Raw genomic sequence first — 19,244 nt, 5'->3', positions numbered from 1 at the left:
AACACACACACACACACACACATACACACACACGAAACATGAAACAATATATCTACTGCCAAATAAGATGGTTTATATATGTAATCAAATCTACCTAGGAGATGAAAGTAAGAATATTCTGAGTCTCGGTAAAGATCCTACTTCAAAAACAAAATAAAAACAAGAAAGCTAGGGTAAGGCCTTAGCAAAAGTTATAGATTACCTCCTAGCACACTTGTGAACTGGAGTTCAGTAGTCCCTTCTCAGATGATAGATACAGAGAGAGAGAGAGAGAGAGAGACAGACAGACAGACAGAAAGACAGAAAGACAGAAAGACAGAAAGACAGAGAGAGACAGAGAGAGATCAATAGACTTGGGGACAAATTGACATGAAAATACATTTTCAAGGATCATAGATTTTTACATATTCTACTATGAAAATGTAGCTAGAGAGCATACAAATTTATTTTAAAATCCCATTCCTATATTACTTTTGCAAATATTATGTCATGCTAACTGAGGCTCAGACATGATCTAGACAAATGTGTTGCCTTCAGAGTATTTCTACTTACTAAAGCAGGACATATATAATTAGGACAAAGTGTAGTACATGATAAGAGAGCACCATGTAGAGAAGAATTAAGATATTTTTGAGAGCATGATGGGTTTCAGGAGAATTTTCAGGTCAAAATTATGTGTTGTTCGTCTTGAAAACTAAATTGAGAAAGCAATGATCTGATTAAACAACACCATGTGTTTCTGTTCGTGTGTGTGCGTGTATGAGCGTGTGCAGGTGCGCACGCGCGCGTGCGTGTGTGTGCATGTGCCAGTACTGAGGCTTGAGTTCAAGGCTGGCATTCCACCACTTCAGCCACAGTTCCACATCTGGATCTTTTTTGATTACTTGGTGATAGGGTCTCCTGGATTTTCCTGATAGGGTTGCTTCAAACAGAGATCCTCAGATCTCAGCCTCCTGAGTAAGATTAGAGGCGTGAGCTACAGGTGACATATGGCATTTTATTCAAGAGGAAAAGTGAATAATGATATAGATAACTCATGTGATGTAAGGAAAGGTAAAAAGCAAGAAAAGGCATCCTGTGGAATCTGAGCTTGTGTGGTCCAGGAGAGGCCATAGCAAGGGATTTCAGGAGAGGAATGGAATATGTAAGGCACTAGTATGATGTGTCAGGGATTGCAGGTCATATAATGTCTTAGCAAAGTGCCCATGCTGAAGCAATCTGTTCATATATATATATATATATATATATATATATATGTATGTATGTATATATATTATATATGTGTAATATAATATATATGTATATATATTATATATGTGTAATGTAATATATATATATATATATATATATATATATCCTAAATGTGTTTCTTCTAGAAAAGTAGAAGTCAGGAGGAAATAGGAAAAGTCAGATCTACTTATTGTCGAAGAAGCATGAGCTTTGAGCCAGGAATGCTGGAGACTAGGAAACAGCTGCATGGAAATCCTTCAGAGATCAAGAGGACAGAGGAACCACATGACAGGTCAGGAGGAAGAGTGTCCTAATTTGTACCTTAACAACTACCAACACAAAATTCAGTGTGTGCCAAGAAATATTATTTCACTTTATTTTCTGACTGTGCTAAAGCCAGGCTCTGAATATTGAGCTTTGATTTCTTTACTGCTTGCTTTGGTTCTTTGCATGAAGAGATATTTTGGGAGGTCTATGTTGGACATCTGGTATACAATGAATGGCAAAGACACTTGCATCCAAATAGCCGTCAGGAGTTTCTTCACCCGGTAAGAATAATTCTGAGATTAGTTGAGCAGCATGTATCAAAAAAGCCACCAACTGAAGGCAAAATTGAGCAGGAGACCACTCTTCCATGAGCAAAGACCTTTTTCCTAGAGCAGCCTTGGTAGGGGCCTATCCAGATATAGGAAGAAGGTTGTTGTCTCTCCTTCATGACTGTTTTGGGGGTATTGACGGCAGTCAAGGATGAGAGAAGCTACTGGGGCTAACAAACTAAAACAGCAAGGGCTGATGTGTTTACAGTCCCTGGCTAAAACGGTTTCAAAATGAAAAATCACCTATTAGCCTCTAATTTTAATACAAAATTAAAGACACATTCATCTTACATTGTGCGTGTGTGTGTGTGTGTGTGTGTGTGTGTGTGTGTGTGTGTGTGTGTTTGTAATGGAACTTGAACTTAGGACTTAGTACTCTCAGTTATGTTTTTGCTCAAAACTAACACTTTACCCATATTTCCACTTGCAGCTTTGTGGTGGTTAATTGGAGATAAAAGTCTCATGAACTTTTCTGTCAGATGTGGCTTTGAACTGTGATCTTCATACTCCAGAGTAACTAGGATTACAGATATGAGCCACCAGCACCCAGCTTTACATTCCTTTGTGTGATAATATAAACAAACAACTATTTCTCTCTGAATTTTGTTGCTATGCTTATGTTCCATATATACATGTACATAATTAGGTATGTATATACAATGTACATGTGTAGCAATTTGTCATCTTGAAAAGCAAACAAAACAATATTTTAAGAAATTGACTCATAATAATGGGACTAAGTCTAATGTTGGTTTTCTATCCTTGAATAGAAACATAATGTGAATTTAATAAATACCCCCTTGGGAACAATTTGGTGAAAGAAATTATTAAAAGGTAATATTTAAGTATCAAAAGATAATATTATCTAAGTTAATCTTTAAATATGCTTTCTCTCTCTCTCTTTTTTTTTTTTTTTTTTTGGCTAGTCCTGGGCCTTGGACTCAGGGCCTGAGCACTGTCCCTGGCTTCTTTTTGCTCAAGGCTAGCACTCAGCCACTTGAGCCACAGCGCCACCTCTGGCCGTTTTCTGTATATGTGGTGCTGGGGAATTGAACCCAGGGCCTCAGGTATACGAGGCAAGCTCTCTTGCCACTAGGCCATATCCCCAGTCCCTAACAATGCTTTCTCTAAATTAAAACAAAAAAAATTGCCTGTGAAATTACAAAAATGTATTATTTGTTATAGAAACATATCTCATATTTATGCTTTTTAAAGAACTAACTTCAACTTAGTACCTAATTTAGACTTAAAAATACACTATCATTTATTTACTATTTAAAATTAAAGAATTTCCAGGTACTGGTAGATCATGCTTATAATACTACCAAAGAGTCGAGATCTAGAGGATCATGGTTCAAATTCAGCATGGACAGAAAAGTCTACTCAATATCCGATTCACCAGCAAAAGTCTAGACTGAAGAAGTGGCTCAAGTGATAGAACACCAGTAAGCAAGCAATATGAACAAGTGACAGGCCCTGAGTTCAAACTCCAGTTTAAAAAAAATGGGTTTTAAAAAATTATATTCTAGTGCTGGGAATATGGCCTAGTGGTAAGAGTGCTTGCTTGCCTCGTATACATGAAGCCCTGGGTTCGATTCCTCAGCACCACGTATATAGAAAATGGCCAGAAGTTGCGCTGTGGCTCAAATGGCAGAGTGCTAGCCTTGAGCAAAAAGAAGCCAGGGACAGTGCTCAGGCCCTGAGTCCAAGCCCAGGACTGGCCAATATATATATATGTGTGTGTGTGTGTGTGTGTGTGTGTGTGTGTGTGTGTGTGTGTGTGTATCTTTACATCTTTAAAATACTAGAATATATATATACACACACATATATATTCTAGTATTTTAAAGATGTAAAATTTGACTTTATGAAACTTTAAAACTCTAAATTCTTCTCATTTTGAAGTGAATCATATCAGACCTTAGAAATGCCAAAAAGACTGTAGCGCATACTCGACAAATATTCTTTATGCTATTTCCTTATTTTGGTTGCCAAATACACTTTGTTTTGTGATCTTGAGGTTTTAACTTAAAGGCAGTTTATTCTACTGAACTATATTGTAGTAGTAGTGTACAAACATTATTTCAGACAAAGTGCTTCATTTAACTCTCCTTCATGCTTTATTTCCATTCAGTCTTTTCCTTAGCTAAATTAGATTTTTTTCCAAATCCTATTAGATGTCTTTGCATATATATATATGTATATATACACACATATACATATAATATATACATATATATACATAATCTTCTGATACTAATTTATCCAAGGACAGGTTCTGCCTTTTCTGACTCAGGGCTTTCATTAAATAAATATTCACACCTGACATACATATGTCTCATATGTTGGCATCACATGTATTCACTTCAGTAACACTTAGTTCTATATCACATCTTTAGCTTTATCTTCTATGCTGTTATCTGGTGGAAAATTTCAGAAAGTAGATTAATACTGTCATCATTATTGAAGATTATTGATCTATGGACTCAAAAGTAGTTCATTCATTGCAGGATTTCTTTCAACACTTGCAGATTTTCTAAGCCCCAGCATTTGTGGCTTGACAGTCTTAGAAGCTGAGAAGACACCTGAGGCTCAAACTATGCCCTTTATTTTGCATATTTATATTTATCATGTGGACCCCACATTTCTGCTGCACATCATCAATTTTTTTATGTTTTCTCTGTCAAGCTGTATGCTGACAGTTTTTTTTAATAGACTAAAACTTTTAAGTAATCAATAGGAAAAATTGAACTTAACAGTTGGACAATAGCTATAAGTTATATTTCAGTATATTTAAGATAAATTAAATAACATGTGTACAAGTTATTTAATTGTTGAATACAGTTATATGTTGCTATACCATGTGTATATATTCTGAAAATGATGTTAGGTGGTTTTAATGTCAAGTGAACATCATAATGTACTTACACAAAGTAAGATATTTATCTGGCACTAGATGACATAAATTCACAGAAATGTCCTTATACACTGCATAACAGTTTTAGTTTTATTTATTTAGCAATATCGAGGTTTGAACTCAGGGTACTCTACAACCTAAGCCAAGCCCTTGTTTATACCTTAGTTATTCTCCATAAAGTGTCTTTTGATTTTTGCTTGGGGCTGAACTAGACTGAGAGCCTCCAAAATATGCTTAGAATTACAGATGTATACCACCACACTCAGCTTAATGATTAAGATAGGTATCACCTGGGCTGGCCTCAAGCCATGATCCACCCAGTTTCTGCATCCCACAAAACTGGGTCTAGAGGAATGAGCCACTCTTCCTAGCACAGCACTATGTGAAAAGAAATACATATTTCAGAAAATGAATTTTATAGTCAACACAGAAATATGGATCATAATTTAAGGAATGTATATTTGAAAATGAAATTAGAGAAAAAAGCTAAACTAAAGAAAGCATACCGGTTTATAATTTAATTCATTTGGATGGTACAGTTTTTTGTAATGGCTTGAACTCAATGCCTGGGTTCTGTCCTTTAGCTTTTTCATTCAGGGCTAACACTCTACCATTTGAGCTTCCTTTTCATTGGTTAATTGCAGATAAGAGTCTCATTAACTTATCTGTCAAGGCTGGCTTCAAATCTCAATCCTCAGATCTGAGTCTCCTGATTTGTTAGGATTATAGGCATGAGCCATCAGAGCCCAGACTTTGAGGACAATTTTTTAAAGCATAACAAGAATATGTCTGGCTATATGTACATATTTTCTTCTAAGTTGTAGATTTTATATTTGTTCCCAGTTTCTGTCGCTACCTTCAGGTCAACATTTCATTCTCTACCTGCCAGACCAGAAATTACATAAAAACAAAACCAACAATTTTTAGGATCTATATTAGAAAGTTAGGGTACATTTAAATGGAAATTATCTGTTCTTTCTCCCTCTGCTTTTGTGTGTGTATGTGTGTGTATGTGTCTGTGTGTGTCTCTCTGTGTGTGTGTGTGTGTGTGTACTTTGCCCTAAGGAACATTGACACCACAATTCATCTTTATTCTCTATTAGCAGTTAAGAGAAAATGAGTTTTATTTAACACATCTTTGACTCTGTATATAATTTTCTCCAATGCAGTAAGTTCAAAAGATATTTTAAGTTTTTACCAGGAGTTCTAAGTCACACATTATAGTTTTATTTTTTCTGATTAATTAAATAGCTCTTGGCATTCATAAAATTTCTCCATTCCTTCTAAAGCAAAGTGACAGCTATACTACGTTATTTTTATGATTTCTATTCACTTAAAATAATAATATTGTAAATTTCCAGCAAACTCTGAGTCAGGTCCATGTTCAGAGATGTTTGGAGATACTCAAAATATTTTAGAGTTCTGTCAATCCAGCCATGAATAGAAGATATAAGAATATTGTTCTCTACTTCTTGTGAAGCACAGAGTCTCTAGTGGTAGAGATTTGGTATCTCAGAAGCAGGAGTAATATGGTCACAATGGTATTATCATTGTAAAATAAGTGAAACTGTAAATAAAAAAGCTCAAACCAATATATAAAACAGTGTTGTTTTAAAATAAATCTAGGAATTATCATGCCATAAAATAGTGTTACTTAAAAACAGGCCTAGAAAATTTTATGCCAACCTATGACATCTGACCCAACTTAGTTGTTATATTATTTGGCCACTATCTATCTCTACCAAGTGAACTCCTATTGGTCCCTAGTGTATTTTTTTTTATTTTACTTTTCTTATTGTCAAAATGATGTACAGAGTCGTCACAATTACATATGTAAGGCAGTGAGACCATTTCTTATCAAACTTGTTATATCCTTCTTTTTTCTTCCATCTTACCCCCCCTCCCTATCCTTCCCTGAGATGTAGGTTTACAGCATATTGTCTTGTAAGTGTTGCTGTTGCATTAGTTGCCTTTTTCCCTTTGTCTCTCCATTTTTTTTTGTTCCCCTCCCCTAGTTCCAATTAATGCACATACAATACACAGTGTACCAAAGTCAGTTTCAGTGACAACAGGGGTAAAACCACGGGGAAGAAGGACAGAAAAAAGTCATAATGTCATAGGGTACATTGGAACTAACAAGACAAGATAAACCACTTATTTCAAAATCTTGTAGTTCATTTCACTTGGGATCACCTTGTGTGATCATATGTATATTGCTATTGAGCTATTGTGCTCCTCTGCTAGAACTATTCTAGACAAGTACTAATTGTTTCCAATGAGTGAAACCATAGAGTTTATATTTATTTGGGTCTGCATCATTTCACTTAGTATGATGTTTTCCAAGTCTTTTCATTTCCTCACGAATGGGGCAAAGTCATTCCTTCTAATAGATGCATATAATTCCACTCTGTACATATGCCACCTTTTCTTGATCCATTCATCTACTGAAGGGCATCTAGGTTGTTTCCATATTTTAGAGATGGTAAATTGTGCTTCAATAAACATCGTTTTGCTGGTAGCTTTTTAGTGATCTTGCTTGTAATCCTTTGGGTAAATGTCCAAAAGCGGGGTTGCTGGGTCATAGTGGAGCTCTATGTTTAACATTTTAAGGAAACTCCATATTGCTTTCCAAAGTGGTTGAACAAGTTTATATTCCCACCAACAGTGTAATAGGGATCCCTTTTGGCCACATCCTCGCCAGCATCAGTGGTTGCAAGTTTTCTTGATAATGGCCATTCTATCTGGGGTCAGGTGGAATTTAAATGTTGCTTTGATTTGCATTTCTTTTATGACCAGTGATGCTGAGCATTTCTTCATATGCCTTTTGGCCATTCTCACTTTTTCTGCAGAGAAGTCTCTCTTCAAGACTTTAGCCCATTTATTGAGGGGACAGTTGCTTCTTTCAGAATTTGTTTTGGGTTGTAAGTATATTTTAGATATGAGGCCCTTGTCTATTGTATGGCCAGTAAAGATTTTCTCTCAGTCTGAGGGCTTTCTATTTATCTTGTTAGCTATATCATTTGCTATGCAAAAGCTCTGCAGTTTTATGAAATCCCATTTGTCCACCCTTTCTTTTATTTATTGTGTTTCTGGGCCTTTATTAAGAAAGTTTCGACCCAAACCAATGAACCCTAGTGTTTCTCCTATTCCTTCCTGCAATGTTTTCAAGGTATCTGCTTTTACCTTAATGTCTATAATCCACATAATTTTCTACTCATTTCCACGAGTGCATCATTATTCAAAAGAAGGTAATGTTTGGATGGAAATTGAAGACTTCCTACACCAAAATTATGAGTATGCAATTAAAAACATATATAGCACAATTAAAATTAAACTTAGAATAGCATACAACAATTTTGAGACAGTAATTCAATATGAAAATATTTGATAAATTGTAGTTAAAAATGTGAATAAGTCATACACTTTGATCTTAGTGTGGTCAGTGTAGTACGCAACAAGAAATTATCACCAAATAACTATCATTTAATTTTAAAAGTACTACCAAGGTGAAGCAATGCAACAGCAATATTTACAAGACAATATGCTGTAAACTAAATGCACATCTTAGGGGAAGGAAGAGGATGGAAGGAAGGTGGGGAAAAATGAAAGAGGACGTAAAAGGTTTCATAAGAAATGTACTCACTACCTTACGTATGTAACTGTAACCCCTCTGTACATTAGTTTAAAAATAAATATTAAAAATAAATCCAATTCCCTGCTTCAAAATAAAAAATACTATCATTAATATATGCAGCGTACCATACTCAAGTTTTTTGAAAATGACAATTTAATATTAAAGATACCATAGAGTGCACCAGCGGCCCTCTACACTGAGTGTGTACAGGGCTGCCCAGGAGGACTTTGCTGCTGCCAGGAAAGTATGGAAGAGCACCCTCCACCCAGACCTTGTGCAAGGGCTGCTGAGAGGCTCCATACCACTAAGCAAACCCGCAAGGGCCTCTCTGCCTGCCACCCCCCTCTCTGCTGCCTGCATGACTACCACCACCTTCACCACTACCAGGGTTGCTCCTGGCACCAGAGGCAACAGTTTACCACATTAAGCCAGGCTCCCTCTACCTTCTCCAGCCACCGTAAGCCACTGGAATCATCGCAGGTAGATCCACATTACCAAGTGGGTGGCCTGGAGCCACTACGCCTGCGACCACTCACCCCACCCAGCATGACTACCATCACCAACACCACCATTGCCACTACTGGCCTCAAAGTCACCTCCATTGTTGCTACTGGCATAGAAGTAAGAGCTTGTCCCAGGGATACTGAGGCTGAGCACCAGAGCCTCTTCACCCATGAATGCCCTCGCAGCCTCCCCCACTGCCACCCTGGAACACCCTGATCCCCATGGAGAATGAGAGGAGCTTCCAGGGTTGCTGAACCAGCCACAAACTTTGCCATCTAATGTGCGTGCTAACAGCGCCGCCACCTCTGACACTACAGCTACTAGCACCAAAGCAATTGGTGCAGGGGGGTAAGCCTCTGACAGGGTGTGCCAGGACCATTGTGCCTGCCACCACCCTCACTGCCCTGTGCTGACTCCTCCAGAGACTGCTCACACAGCTGAAATCAGCATCAAAGTAAGACCCCACATCAATATCTCCAAGCCCTAGGACCACTTGTCCCTCCAGCCCACCTGGGGCTGGCGGCACACGCCACTGCAATCGTCACAGGGGTCATTTCTACCACAGAGTGTGCCCACTAGGCAACAACAAGTGTTGCCAACCTTGTTATGTGAGCTGCACCCCCTGCACCCACCATTGCTTCCACTGTGTCATAGCCCAGACCTCAGTGAAGAATCCAGAATCCATCCTACTCAGGTCCCACACAGGGGCCACTGATCCTGCCACCATCCACACTACCCCTTCCCTCAGCCGACCCTCCTGGCATTGAAGAACTCTTTTCTCCTAATTTTAATTCCTTAAATGTTGTTCTAATATTTTCTTCCTCCCCCCCCCCCACCCCATTTATTGTTGATTTGGCTTTTTTTTAATGTGTTTTTGTGTTTCCTTTCTCTTTTCATTATGTTTACCTTTTCTTCCTTTTCAACCTAATCTGTATATACATAGACAACGGTCTTTTTTTTTTTTTAAGTTTTTATTATAAAACTGATGTACAGAGAGGTTACAGTTTCATACCTTAGGCATTGGATACATTTCTTGTACTGTTTGTTACCTTGTCCCTCATACCCCCCTCCCCCCTCCTCCTTTCCCCCCTGCGGTGTTCAGTTCACTTACACCAAACAGTTTTGCAAGTATTGCTTTTGTTGTTGTGTCTCTTATTTTACCCATTGTCTCTCAATTTTGGTATTCCCTTTGAATTTCCTAATTCTAATACCAGTACACACTGTTTCCCATACACTCAGATAAGATTACAGAGATAGTGTAGATACAATCAAAAGAAGGTGATACACGAACATCATCAATAGTAGAAACTACAGATACACATGGGATGTTGAAAGTAGTTACAACTGTGATATAACAATCATTTCCATAAAATGGAGTTCAAGTGACCTGAGCTGATCCAAAGCTTTGGCAAAGTAGCAGGAATAAATCCTGAAAAATGAATGGCTTTTCTGTATGCCAATACTCTGAAGAGTGAGGCTGAAATCAGGAAACAAACTCCTTTTGCAAAAGCCTCAAAAGATACTTAGAAATAACTTTAACCAAAGAAGTGAAAGAATTCTACAATGAAAACTTTTTGAAAACCTGAAGAAGGAAATTAAAGCAGAACTAAGGAAATGGAAAAACCTCCCAGGCTCCTGGATTGAGAGGATTAACATCACGAAAATGGCACCATTCTTTAATGAAATGCAGGAAGCAATCCAAAAATTCACATGGAACAATAAAAAACCCCAAATAGCAAAAACAATCCTAAGCAAAAAGAATTGTGCTGGAGGAGTATCAATACCAAACTTCAAACTCTACTACAAGGCAATAGTAATAAAAAACAGCTTATTGTTGGCAGAACAGGCCAGAAGTCCAATGAAGTAGAACCAAAGACCAAGAAATGAACCCGCAAACCTATGGTCACCTAATGTTTGTTAAAAGAGCTTAAAAAAATAGGATGGAAGAAAGCTGCTTCAACAAATGGTACTGGCAAAATTGGTTAAACACCTGTAACAAACTGAAGGTAGATCTTTCTATATCACCCTACACCAGAATCAATTCCAACTGGATCAAAGACTTTGAGGTAAATGCAGATACCCTGAAAACATTGCAGGGAGAAATAGGAAAAACACTATGACTCCTTGTCGCAGGTCAAAACTTTCTTAATGAAGGCCCAGAAACACAGCATATCAAAGAAAGGTTGGACAAATGGGATTCCATGATACTGCAGAGCTTCTGCATGACAAAAGACATAGCTTGCAAAATAGATGGAAAGCCTGCTGATTGGGAGAAGATCTCCACTGACCATGCAACAGATAAGGGACTCATATCTAAAATCTACTTAGAACACAAAAACTTAAATTCCCCCTAAACAAATCCTCAAAGAACCAACTGCTCCCTAAAGACCTAAAAAGGGACTTCTCTGAAGAGGAAATGAGAATGGCCAAGAGACACATGAACAAATGCTCAACATCACTGGCCATAAAAGAAATTCAAAGCAAAACAACATTGAGATTTCATCTTATCCTAGTAAGAATGGCCATTATCAAAATAAGTAAAGACAACAGATGCTGGTGGGGATGTGAGCAAAAGGGAACCTTCATACACTGTTTGTAGGAATATAAAGTTGTTCAGCCACTCTGGAAAGCAGTATGGAGTTTCCTCAAAAGGCTAAACATAGAGCTCCTCTATGACCCAGAAAACCCACTTTTGGGCATTTCCCCAAAGTATCACAAACCTGGCCATTCTAAAGCTACCAGCACAACCATGTTTGTTGCAGCATTATTTACTGTAGCTAAAATATTGAACTAACACAGATTCCCCTCAGTAGAAGAATGGATCAAGAAAATGTGGTTCATATACACGGAATTCTATGCTTCTATCAGAAGGAATGGCATTGTTCACTCATAAGGAAATGCAAAGACTTGGAAAAACTCATACTAAGTGAAGTGAGCCAGACCCAAAGAAACATAGACTCTATGGTTTCCCTCATTTGTAACAATTAGTACATATCTAGGATAATCCTAGCAGATTACAATAGCTCAATAGCTATGTACATATGAACACATAAGCTGATGCTAAGCAAATTAACTCTAACTTATAGAAACAAGTGGTTTATCATTGTTGTTCTTATTTTCAACATACCAAGTGAAATTATGCTTTTGCCTTTTTTTTCTTCCCCATGGTTTTACCTCTGATGTCACTATAACTGATTTTGGTACCCTGGGTATTGTCTATATGTTTATTGAAGCTATGGAAGGAAAGGGGAACATGAAAGTGGAGAGGTAAAGGATAAAAGGCAAACCAATGCAACAGCAATAGTTACATGATAATATGCTATAAGCCAACTGTATAATTTGGGGGAGAGTGTATTATGGAAAGGGAAAGGTAGGAGAAAAATGAGGGAGGAGGTAACAAGTTTAATAAGAAATGTACTCGTTGCCTTATGTATGAAACTGCAACCACTCTGTACATCACTCTGACAACAAATAAATAAATAAAAAGAAAAAAAAACAAAAATATCTTATACTTACATTCTAACCTTCACAATGTGACTGTTTTTTGTTTGTTTTGCTTTGTTTTCATTACTCGTGGGAGTTGAAGTCAGCACCTGAGCATTGTACCTGAACTCTTTTGCTCAAACCTAGTGCTCTACCAGTTTGATCCACAGCGTCTCTCCCAGTTTCCTTATGGTTAATTGGATATCAGAGTTTCATGACGTTTCTTGCTCAGGCTGGCTTTGAACTGAGTAGCTAGTATTACAGGCATAAACCTCCAGGGACAAATTTTAACTAAATATTTTCCTGTTGATGCAAATAAGAAATTACTTCTTCAAATTTATTTTAAAAAATGTAAATATATAACATTTAACAAATATAAAGAAGTAAGGATTTTGTTTTTATTTTTACTATACACAATCCAGTTAGTTTTGTATTTATTGGATTTCTAATATACAAAATATTTTCAACTGTTTAAGCAGATACAAAATAGTTTAACCTGTGTGTATTTGCATTTTCCTAGCAAGTGAGAAAGCTATGAATGACTTATGTTTACTACAATCAAAGCCTTTTTTCCAAAGGCAGAATGATTATATGCCAAGGAATCTCAAGTGTAGGTACTACTGCTGAACTATACAGATGATCAATGTTCAGTAACCTTGAAACAGCAATGTCTAGCTGAAACTTAGCAAAGTCTGCTAACACTGCAGCAGAGAATCTCAAGTAAAACTGAAACATTTAAATTAAGTCATAGGATTTTGTGCCTAAAGGAACCTTCTATGTTTTCTAATTTATAATCATTTATGTGAAAAAAGGCTTCCAATAGTGACACTCCTTGAAATCACATAATGCATGGTTTATGGAGAAGAACAGTTCGATTATGCTATACTGCTAGAGTCTTCAAAAGAAAAGATTCTAAATCTGGGGCTTTCCCAGGAAGACTTTGCTTTTCTAGCTTAGATCTGAAACACAAAAATGTACTCTGGGAGGGAAATGAGCTTTCCATTCATCCTCTGCCAAAGCAGAAGGTTGGTCAAATATTTCCAGAATGTATTCTGTTCTTGTGCATAAAAAAAAGCAGTCAACCATCTACCTACCTCCTCACAGGTAGTTCTGAAATCCATGTGCTGTGGCACCACAAAAGATGGAGTCTGAAAGATAAATGGTATACAAGTAAGCATAGCATACAGTGTAATAGTAACATCAACACAGTATAAATTGGGAAGCACTTCCTACATTTATATATCAATGAAGTACAAGAACTCCAGGGTATTCTGACAGGAAGAGAGAGAGAGAAAGGAAGACAGAATTCCTCATTCTCAGTTTTTGTGTTGATGCCCATGCTTCACAGTTCAGTGATGGGGGCTTGTGTTCCCATGCACCTCTCTGCCTGTTGGCCTTCAGAAGGGACCAACAACATTAGTAACCTCCATGTCACATTGTTAGCTCAATACCAAGGATTCTGAAACTCAAGCTTGTGAAGTGGGGAAAACTTCAAAAGGAGTAATTAAAAGTTGTTTTTCATCTTGTTATCTCTTGGAAAAAGGTTGACTAATCTTTCTCCTTTTAATTAAAAAGCTACATGCATGAATAATTCCCTCTGGAACTTAGAATTTTATCCACAAACAGTATGATACATGGAATCAAGCTATTTATCAGAGGGGATAAAATTGGCATGAATTAATTCATCAAATATACAATAATTATTTGCATATAGAGGATATTAGGACACCTAATGATGGATAAAGATAGAAATGCACAAATATTAAAAACTCCTTTCAGAATTTTGTTTTTATCATATGTATTTAACAAACTAAAATACCACTTTTATAATATTTGCATATTATAAAACAAAACAATGCAGGGCCAAAAATAAAATGGTTAGGGAAATGAGGCTTCAAAGTAAAGGGTATGGTTAATTTAAAAATAGAACATTGTGCTACTCAGAGAATAATTTTGTCTTTGGAATAATAAGCCATTTTATCCTATGTCAAGAGTTCATTGTAGTATGCCGAAGACTGCATGATTAGGTAAGTGTGACAGTCTATAAATGTCAGCTTTTTGTTTTGTTTGTGCCAGTACTAAGGACTGAACTCAGGACTTCACCTTCTCACTTTGCTTTTTAGCTTCCAGGCTAGTGCTCTATCACTTGAGTGAGACTCCCATTTCCAGTTTTCTTCTGTTTAACTGGAGATAAGAGTCTCAAAGGATTGTCTGCTTGGGGTCACTTCAAGCCACAATCCTCAGATATCAGCCTCCTGAGTAGCTAGGATTACAAGCATGAGGCACCAATATACTGTGGCTCTCAGTTCTGAAGTCAGAGACTGGCCTTCTTCTGTAGGACCTGAGTGTGCCATATGGTGTGTTGTACTTTTCCTGGAAAAGTCATATGGATTCAGAGTCTGATTTTATTTTACTAATAGCCTATAATGGCCAATTACAGTACAGTTAGGTGACAAGAGATGTTGAGTAAATAAAAGAACAATCTGATAAAAGAAATTTCTCTTTTTATTATATAAATTATTTAATATTTAGTAACTTTTTCTAGATTAACAATCCAGTTAAAAATTTCTCTTGACAAATGCCTTTGAAAAATTGTAAATATCTGCCTATTTCTATTTTTAACAAGGGGATATGCTTTTACTATGGAACTATGAAAACTTTATTATTTATAGACTATATAAAATTAGGAGATATCAACAAATTCTTGCTGCTAGTAACTGACCACAGAAATAGATTCAGATATTAAACGATTTTCTAAAAACATGTTCATATTTTATTTTATATGCTGAACTTAATTAGTGTATACATTTTAAGACATTATTTCTTAATCATATGACATATTCAAATAGGTACAATATTTATGTTTCACTTTTTAACAAATATTTCTTTTCAATAGTTCTAGCCTTGCATCTTTTTTTATCAACATGTTAGACAAAAATAAAGGGATAAATAGGACTTAAAGCGATTATGTAAGATTCAGAGTATTTTACTTACTACCTAACAATAACTTTTATTGCTTTGATAGTACTGTTATTTAGCAATTTCCAATTTGAAAATGAGTAATATATGTTGCATCATTTTATTTTAATATATTCTAGAGTTTCTTCTTTCATAAACTTTTTGTGGGAGAATAGTTTTACATTTACATAAATATCTGTGAAAGCAACAGTGAGTTATTTCCTAGATGCTCAATATCTATTTTTCTCTAATATTAGCACCTGATTTTAGTGTGACTTATTTGCTTTAGCTAAAAAAACATTATTAACACATTGTTGCTATCTCAGTTTTTGGAATTTCCTTCCTTTTTTCCTAATGTCCTTTTTCTGCACTCTTTCATTTTTCGGATCTACAGGGATTGCATTGTATCTTTTCTCCTCAGACTCTCTTAGCTATAACTATTTCTCAGAATTTCTTGTTTTTCAGGGAACTTGAACTTGACAGTGTGAGAGCTGGCCAGAAATGTTATTCCATTAGGATTATATCTACTTTGCTTTCATGATTATACAAGTATGACTTTTTGAGGAAAAAAAAGTACCCTTTGAATCCCATCTAATTAAGAATATATGTTATCAGCCACGTACTATAAAGCCAAGCAAAGGGTCAAAGCCCTAGTACCCGTGTAAACCCACGCAGAAAGAACATATGCTATCAATACAATGTTAGTGACATTTGCTCACCTAATCACATACCAGAGGTAATATTTGTCAAATTTCTCCATTGTAAAATTATCTTTGTACACTTCTCCACCATCTTTGGAAAGACATGGCAATAAACAGCCCACACTAATGGAAAAGATTGTTTCCCATTGTAGAAGGTAGTGTGACTACCTGAAACCTTAGGTATTATTTGCTCAGGTTACAACTGGATATCTCTGGATATGAAATCATGTGTATCTATATTAAATTAACAGGCTTTTTTTTCTTTTAGCTCAATCACAGGGCTTGAACTCAGGGCCTCGGCATTGTTGCTAAGCTTTTTCACTCAAGGCTGGTGCTCTATTGCTTTAAACCATAGTGCCTCTTCCGGCTTTCTGGTGGTTAATTGGAGATAAGAGTGTCATGGACTTTATTGCCAGGGTTGGCATTGAAGCATGATTCTCTGATCTCAGCATCCTGATTACCCAGGATTACAAGTGGGAGCCACCAGTGCCTGGTCAGGCTTTTTCTTTTTTTAATGATATCCTACCTCCAATGCATAAGTACATGTGCCATTCTATTCCCCCCAACTTATTTATGTTTCTTAAAAAATTATAGTAAAGGTGATGAACAGGGGTAATACACTTACATAAGTAAGGTAATTTCTTATTCTGGCAAAAATGCAGGTCAGCCTCCAGACAGTTTGCTATTTGTGTTCTTATCTGTGAAACTTCCATATCTATGTCATCTTAAAAACTTATGGCCATGTGAGAAACAACTTTATCAATTATTGTACCATTCATTTTTCCTTTAATTTAACAAACCACAATCATCAAAGTTCTTTATGTCAGGCTGTGATGTAGCATGATGTGTCAAGGCTCCAGCTTTGATCATCAAAAACTGGCCAAATATTATTTATGATAACCCAATGATAAAGGTGTAAAGTAATCTTAAATGTCTCACATGTTGCCCTCTGCTCTCTGGCATGTCTATCACTGCACAAGAAGAATCTCCCCCAAGAAGCTGCTACTGGCTTACTCTGGCCTGAAGATGACACATGGGGTCGAGCCTTCCCTAGAACACTCAAGAATACAGTGAAACAGAGCCACACTCGCATCCCTACCATAGCTTCCACAGTGAAATTGCACACCTGGTTATTATAAATGCTTGCTGTCTGTAGAATTTTATTCCAGATGCCAACTGCCTGGGCTGCAGTATCCAAGTTTCTCAATCAAATACTAATCACCATCAATCTATAGAGGTCCTCTGTAGAGGTAGTCAGCATCCTCAGTCAGCTCAAGCCAACTAAAGGTTATTCTCTGTCATGTAGGTAGGCATCAAAAATTAGTATCAAAGTTTTAAAAGCAAGCTTTGAAGTTCTCTCAAGAAAGATTATGTTTCAAGATTGCACATCTGAGAGCCTCTAGCCTACAGGGATAAAAAAATATTTTAAAATTGCTAGCTCTATCATTTTAGCCACACAGATGCAAGTTCTGCTTCTCTGTAGAGCTGTGGGAAAATACAGACTAACATATATTTAATTCCAACATTAGCTCTAAAGAACAGAATCCAAAAGAGACCCTTTCTGAATTGGCTCCAGGATTTACAAAATTGATTCTTTCATCTGGTTGAGTTTATGGTTAACTTTATTATGTCTAGATTAATCAGACCATTAGTAATCCATGGTGTGAAGAAACAATAGGGATACATGAAATATCATTGTTCGCCACTCTTAAACACTTAGATAAGGTAGGTTTCCTAGTGATTGTGCATTCAAAAACAGAACAGTTTTGCCAGTCAACTAGAATAAGATTGCCTACTTGCTTTCTCTAACATAAACTAGAGAAAATAGAATGAGCTAAGGGCTTTGAATTCCCAGCTCAAACTCTAAATAATGGATCTGAATTTCTATACTTTCTGTAAAATGAACCTTTATCTCTTGTAGTTACCCAAATCTGACCCTTCCAAGGACTGAATTATACCACAAATTGTATTGCCACCATCACAAAGTGCCTCTGTTAGTGAATGACATTAATTGGGAAGCAGCAGGGAATTAATAATAGAATAGAGGTATGTGTGAAGATTGCAGGAAGGATGGGAAAGGGAAGTTGTAAATCCTTCTGTCTCCTCTGTCAGTGGAGTTATGGAATCTATTGAAGTAGTTTCCATGAAAGACAATGCCAAGTGTCTTCAGGGTCCAACCACTCCTGTTTGCTTCTATGCCTGTCAAGAGATTCAAGTCCCAGAATTTCCTGATCAGGGAAGTACAAAGTATGACTTGCAAGGGACTAAACTTCAAAATATATTGGATAAATTTTCAAATTCATTGAGAGATAGTTCTAGAAAATATGTGTGCAAATAAATATTAATAGTCTGGATGGTGGTAGAAGGAACATAAATTTTCATTAGGCCAAATTTATTGGGATGGGAATGTTGATGTCTTAGAAAGGACTCTAATAGTTCACTTGGCTTACACATGGATCAAAAATAGAGGCCTACGGTAAATGACATGGAAAAGCCAGAATTCCCTTGAAATACTGCAGAGAAAATTGTACATAGACTTAGGAGGAATGTAGTATTGGAGGGGATTCATCATACACAAATGGTCCATTCATAGAAAAGTTCAGGGAATTCATTTTTCAACATGATTGTGAGGAATGAATCTGGGAGGGGAGCATCACTGTACTGACAACAACAGTCATCTTCAGACTCTGTAGGACAGAACAGCTACCTTAAATTGGGTTCTGAAATATAAGGGAAATGTTGAATCCTAAAATGATAGGAGCCAAGTGGTGGCACTTAACCTCCAAAGTCAAGGGAGACATCATTACAATATTGGACAGCACAGTCAAAAAGCAGTAAAAATGGTTTGAGTTAAAGTATTGCTAGATTGGTCATTTGGCCCAAGAAGTAAAGTTCTTCATCTAAGTCAGGTATACATACACAAGTCTTACACGAATTATCAAAAACAAAACAAAACAAAACAAAAACAGTGATAGCCCCAATAACTGCTAAGAAATGTTTACACTGTTCTTTTATTCCTAACCTTTTTCAAAGGGACCTACAAGACTTTTACTGGGGTAAGGCTATGTTGGGGTAAAGGAAATAGAAATAACTTGACCTTTGCTAACTACTAGTCATTATGATATTATTCCAGAAGACATAAAATGTCACCACCCATCAAGAAAGCAGAGGCTTAAAGAGGTTAGTTACCAGCTGGGTTTTCACTGTAGTTCAGCTCTTAC

General features: G+C 36.6%; 1 protein-coding gene across 1 annotated transcript in view; it reads right to left on the bottom strand.

The window, feature by feature from the left end:
* Positions 1 to 19,244, bottom strand: part of Sntg1 (syntrophin gamma 1) — a 739,717-nt gene that overhangs the window by 309,167 nt on the left and 411,306 nt on the right. The window contains exon 3 of the mRNA XM_048358693.1: positions 13,459 to 13,512. Coding sequence (XP_048214650.1) covers positions 13,459 to 13,485 — 27 coding nt within the window. The 5' untranslated portion in view covers positions 13,486 to 13,512. The remainder of the gene's footprint in view (positions 1 to 13,458; positions 13,513 to 19,244) is intronic.

Source organism: Perognathus longimembris, chromosome 12 (assembly GCF_023159225.1).
Source record: "Perognathus longimembris pacificus isolate PPM17 chromosome 12, ASM2315922v1, whole genome shotgun sequence".
NCBI classification, from domain to species: domain Eukaryota; kingdom Metazoa; phylum Chordata; class Mammalia; order Rodentia; family Heteromyidae; genus Perognathus; species Perognathus longimembris.
The sequence above is the reverse complement of the archived record's forward strand: the minus strand, read 5'-3'. Positions and strand labels throughout refer to the sequence as shown.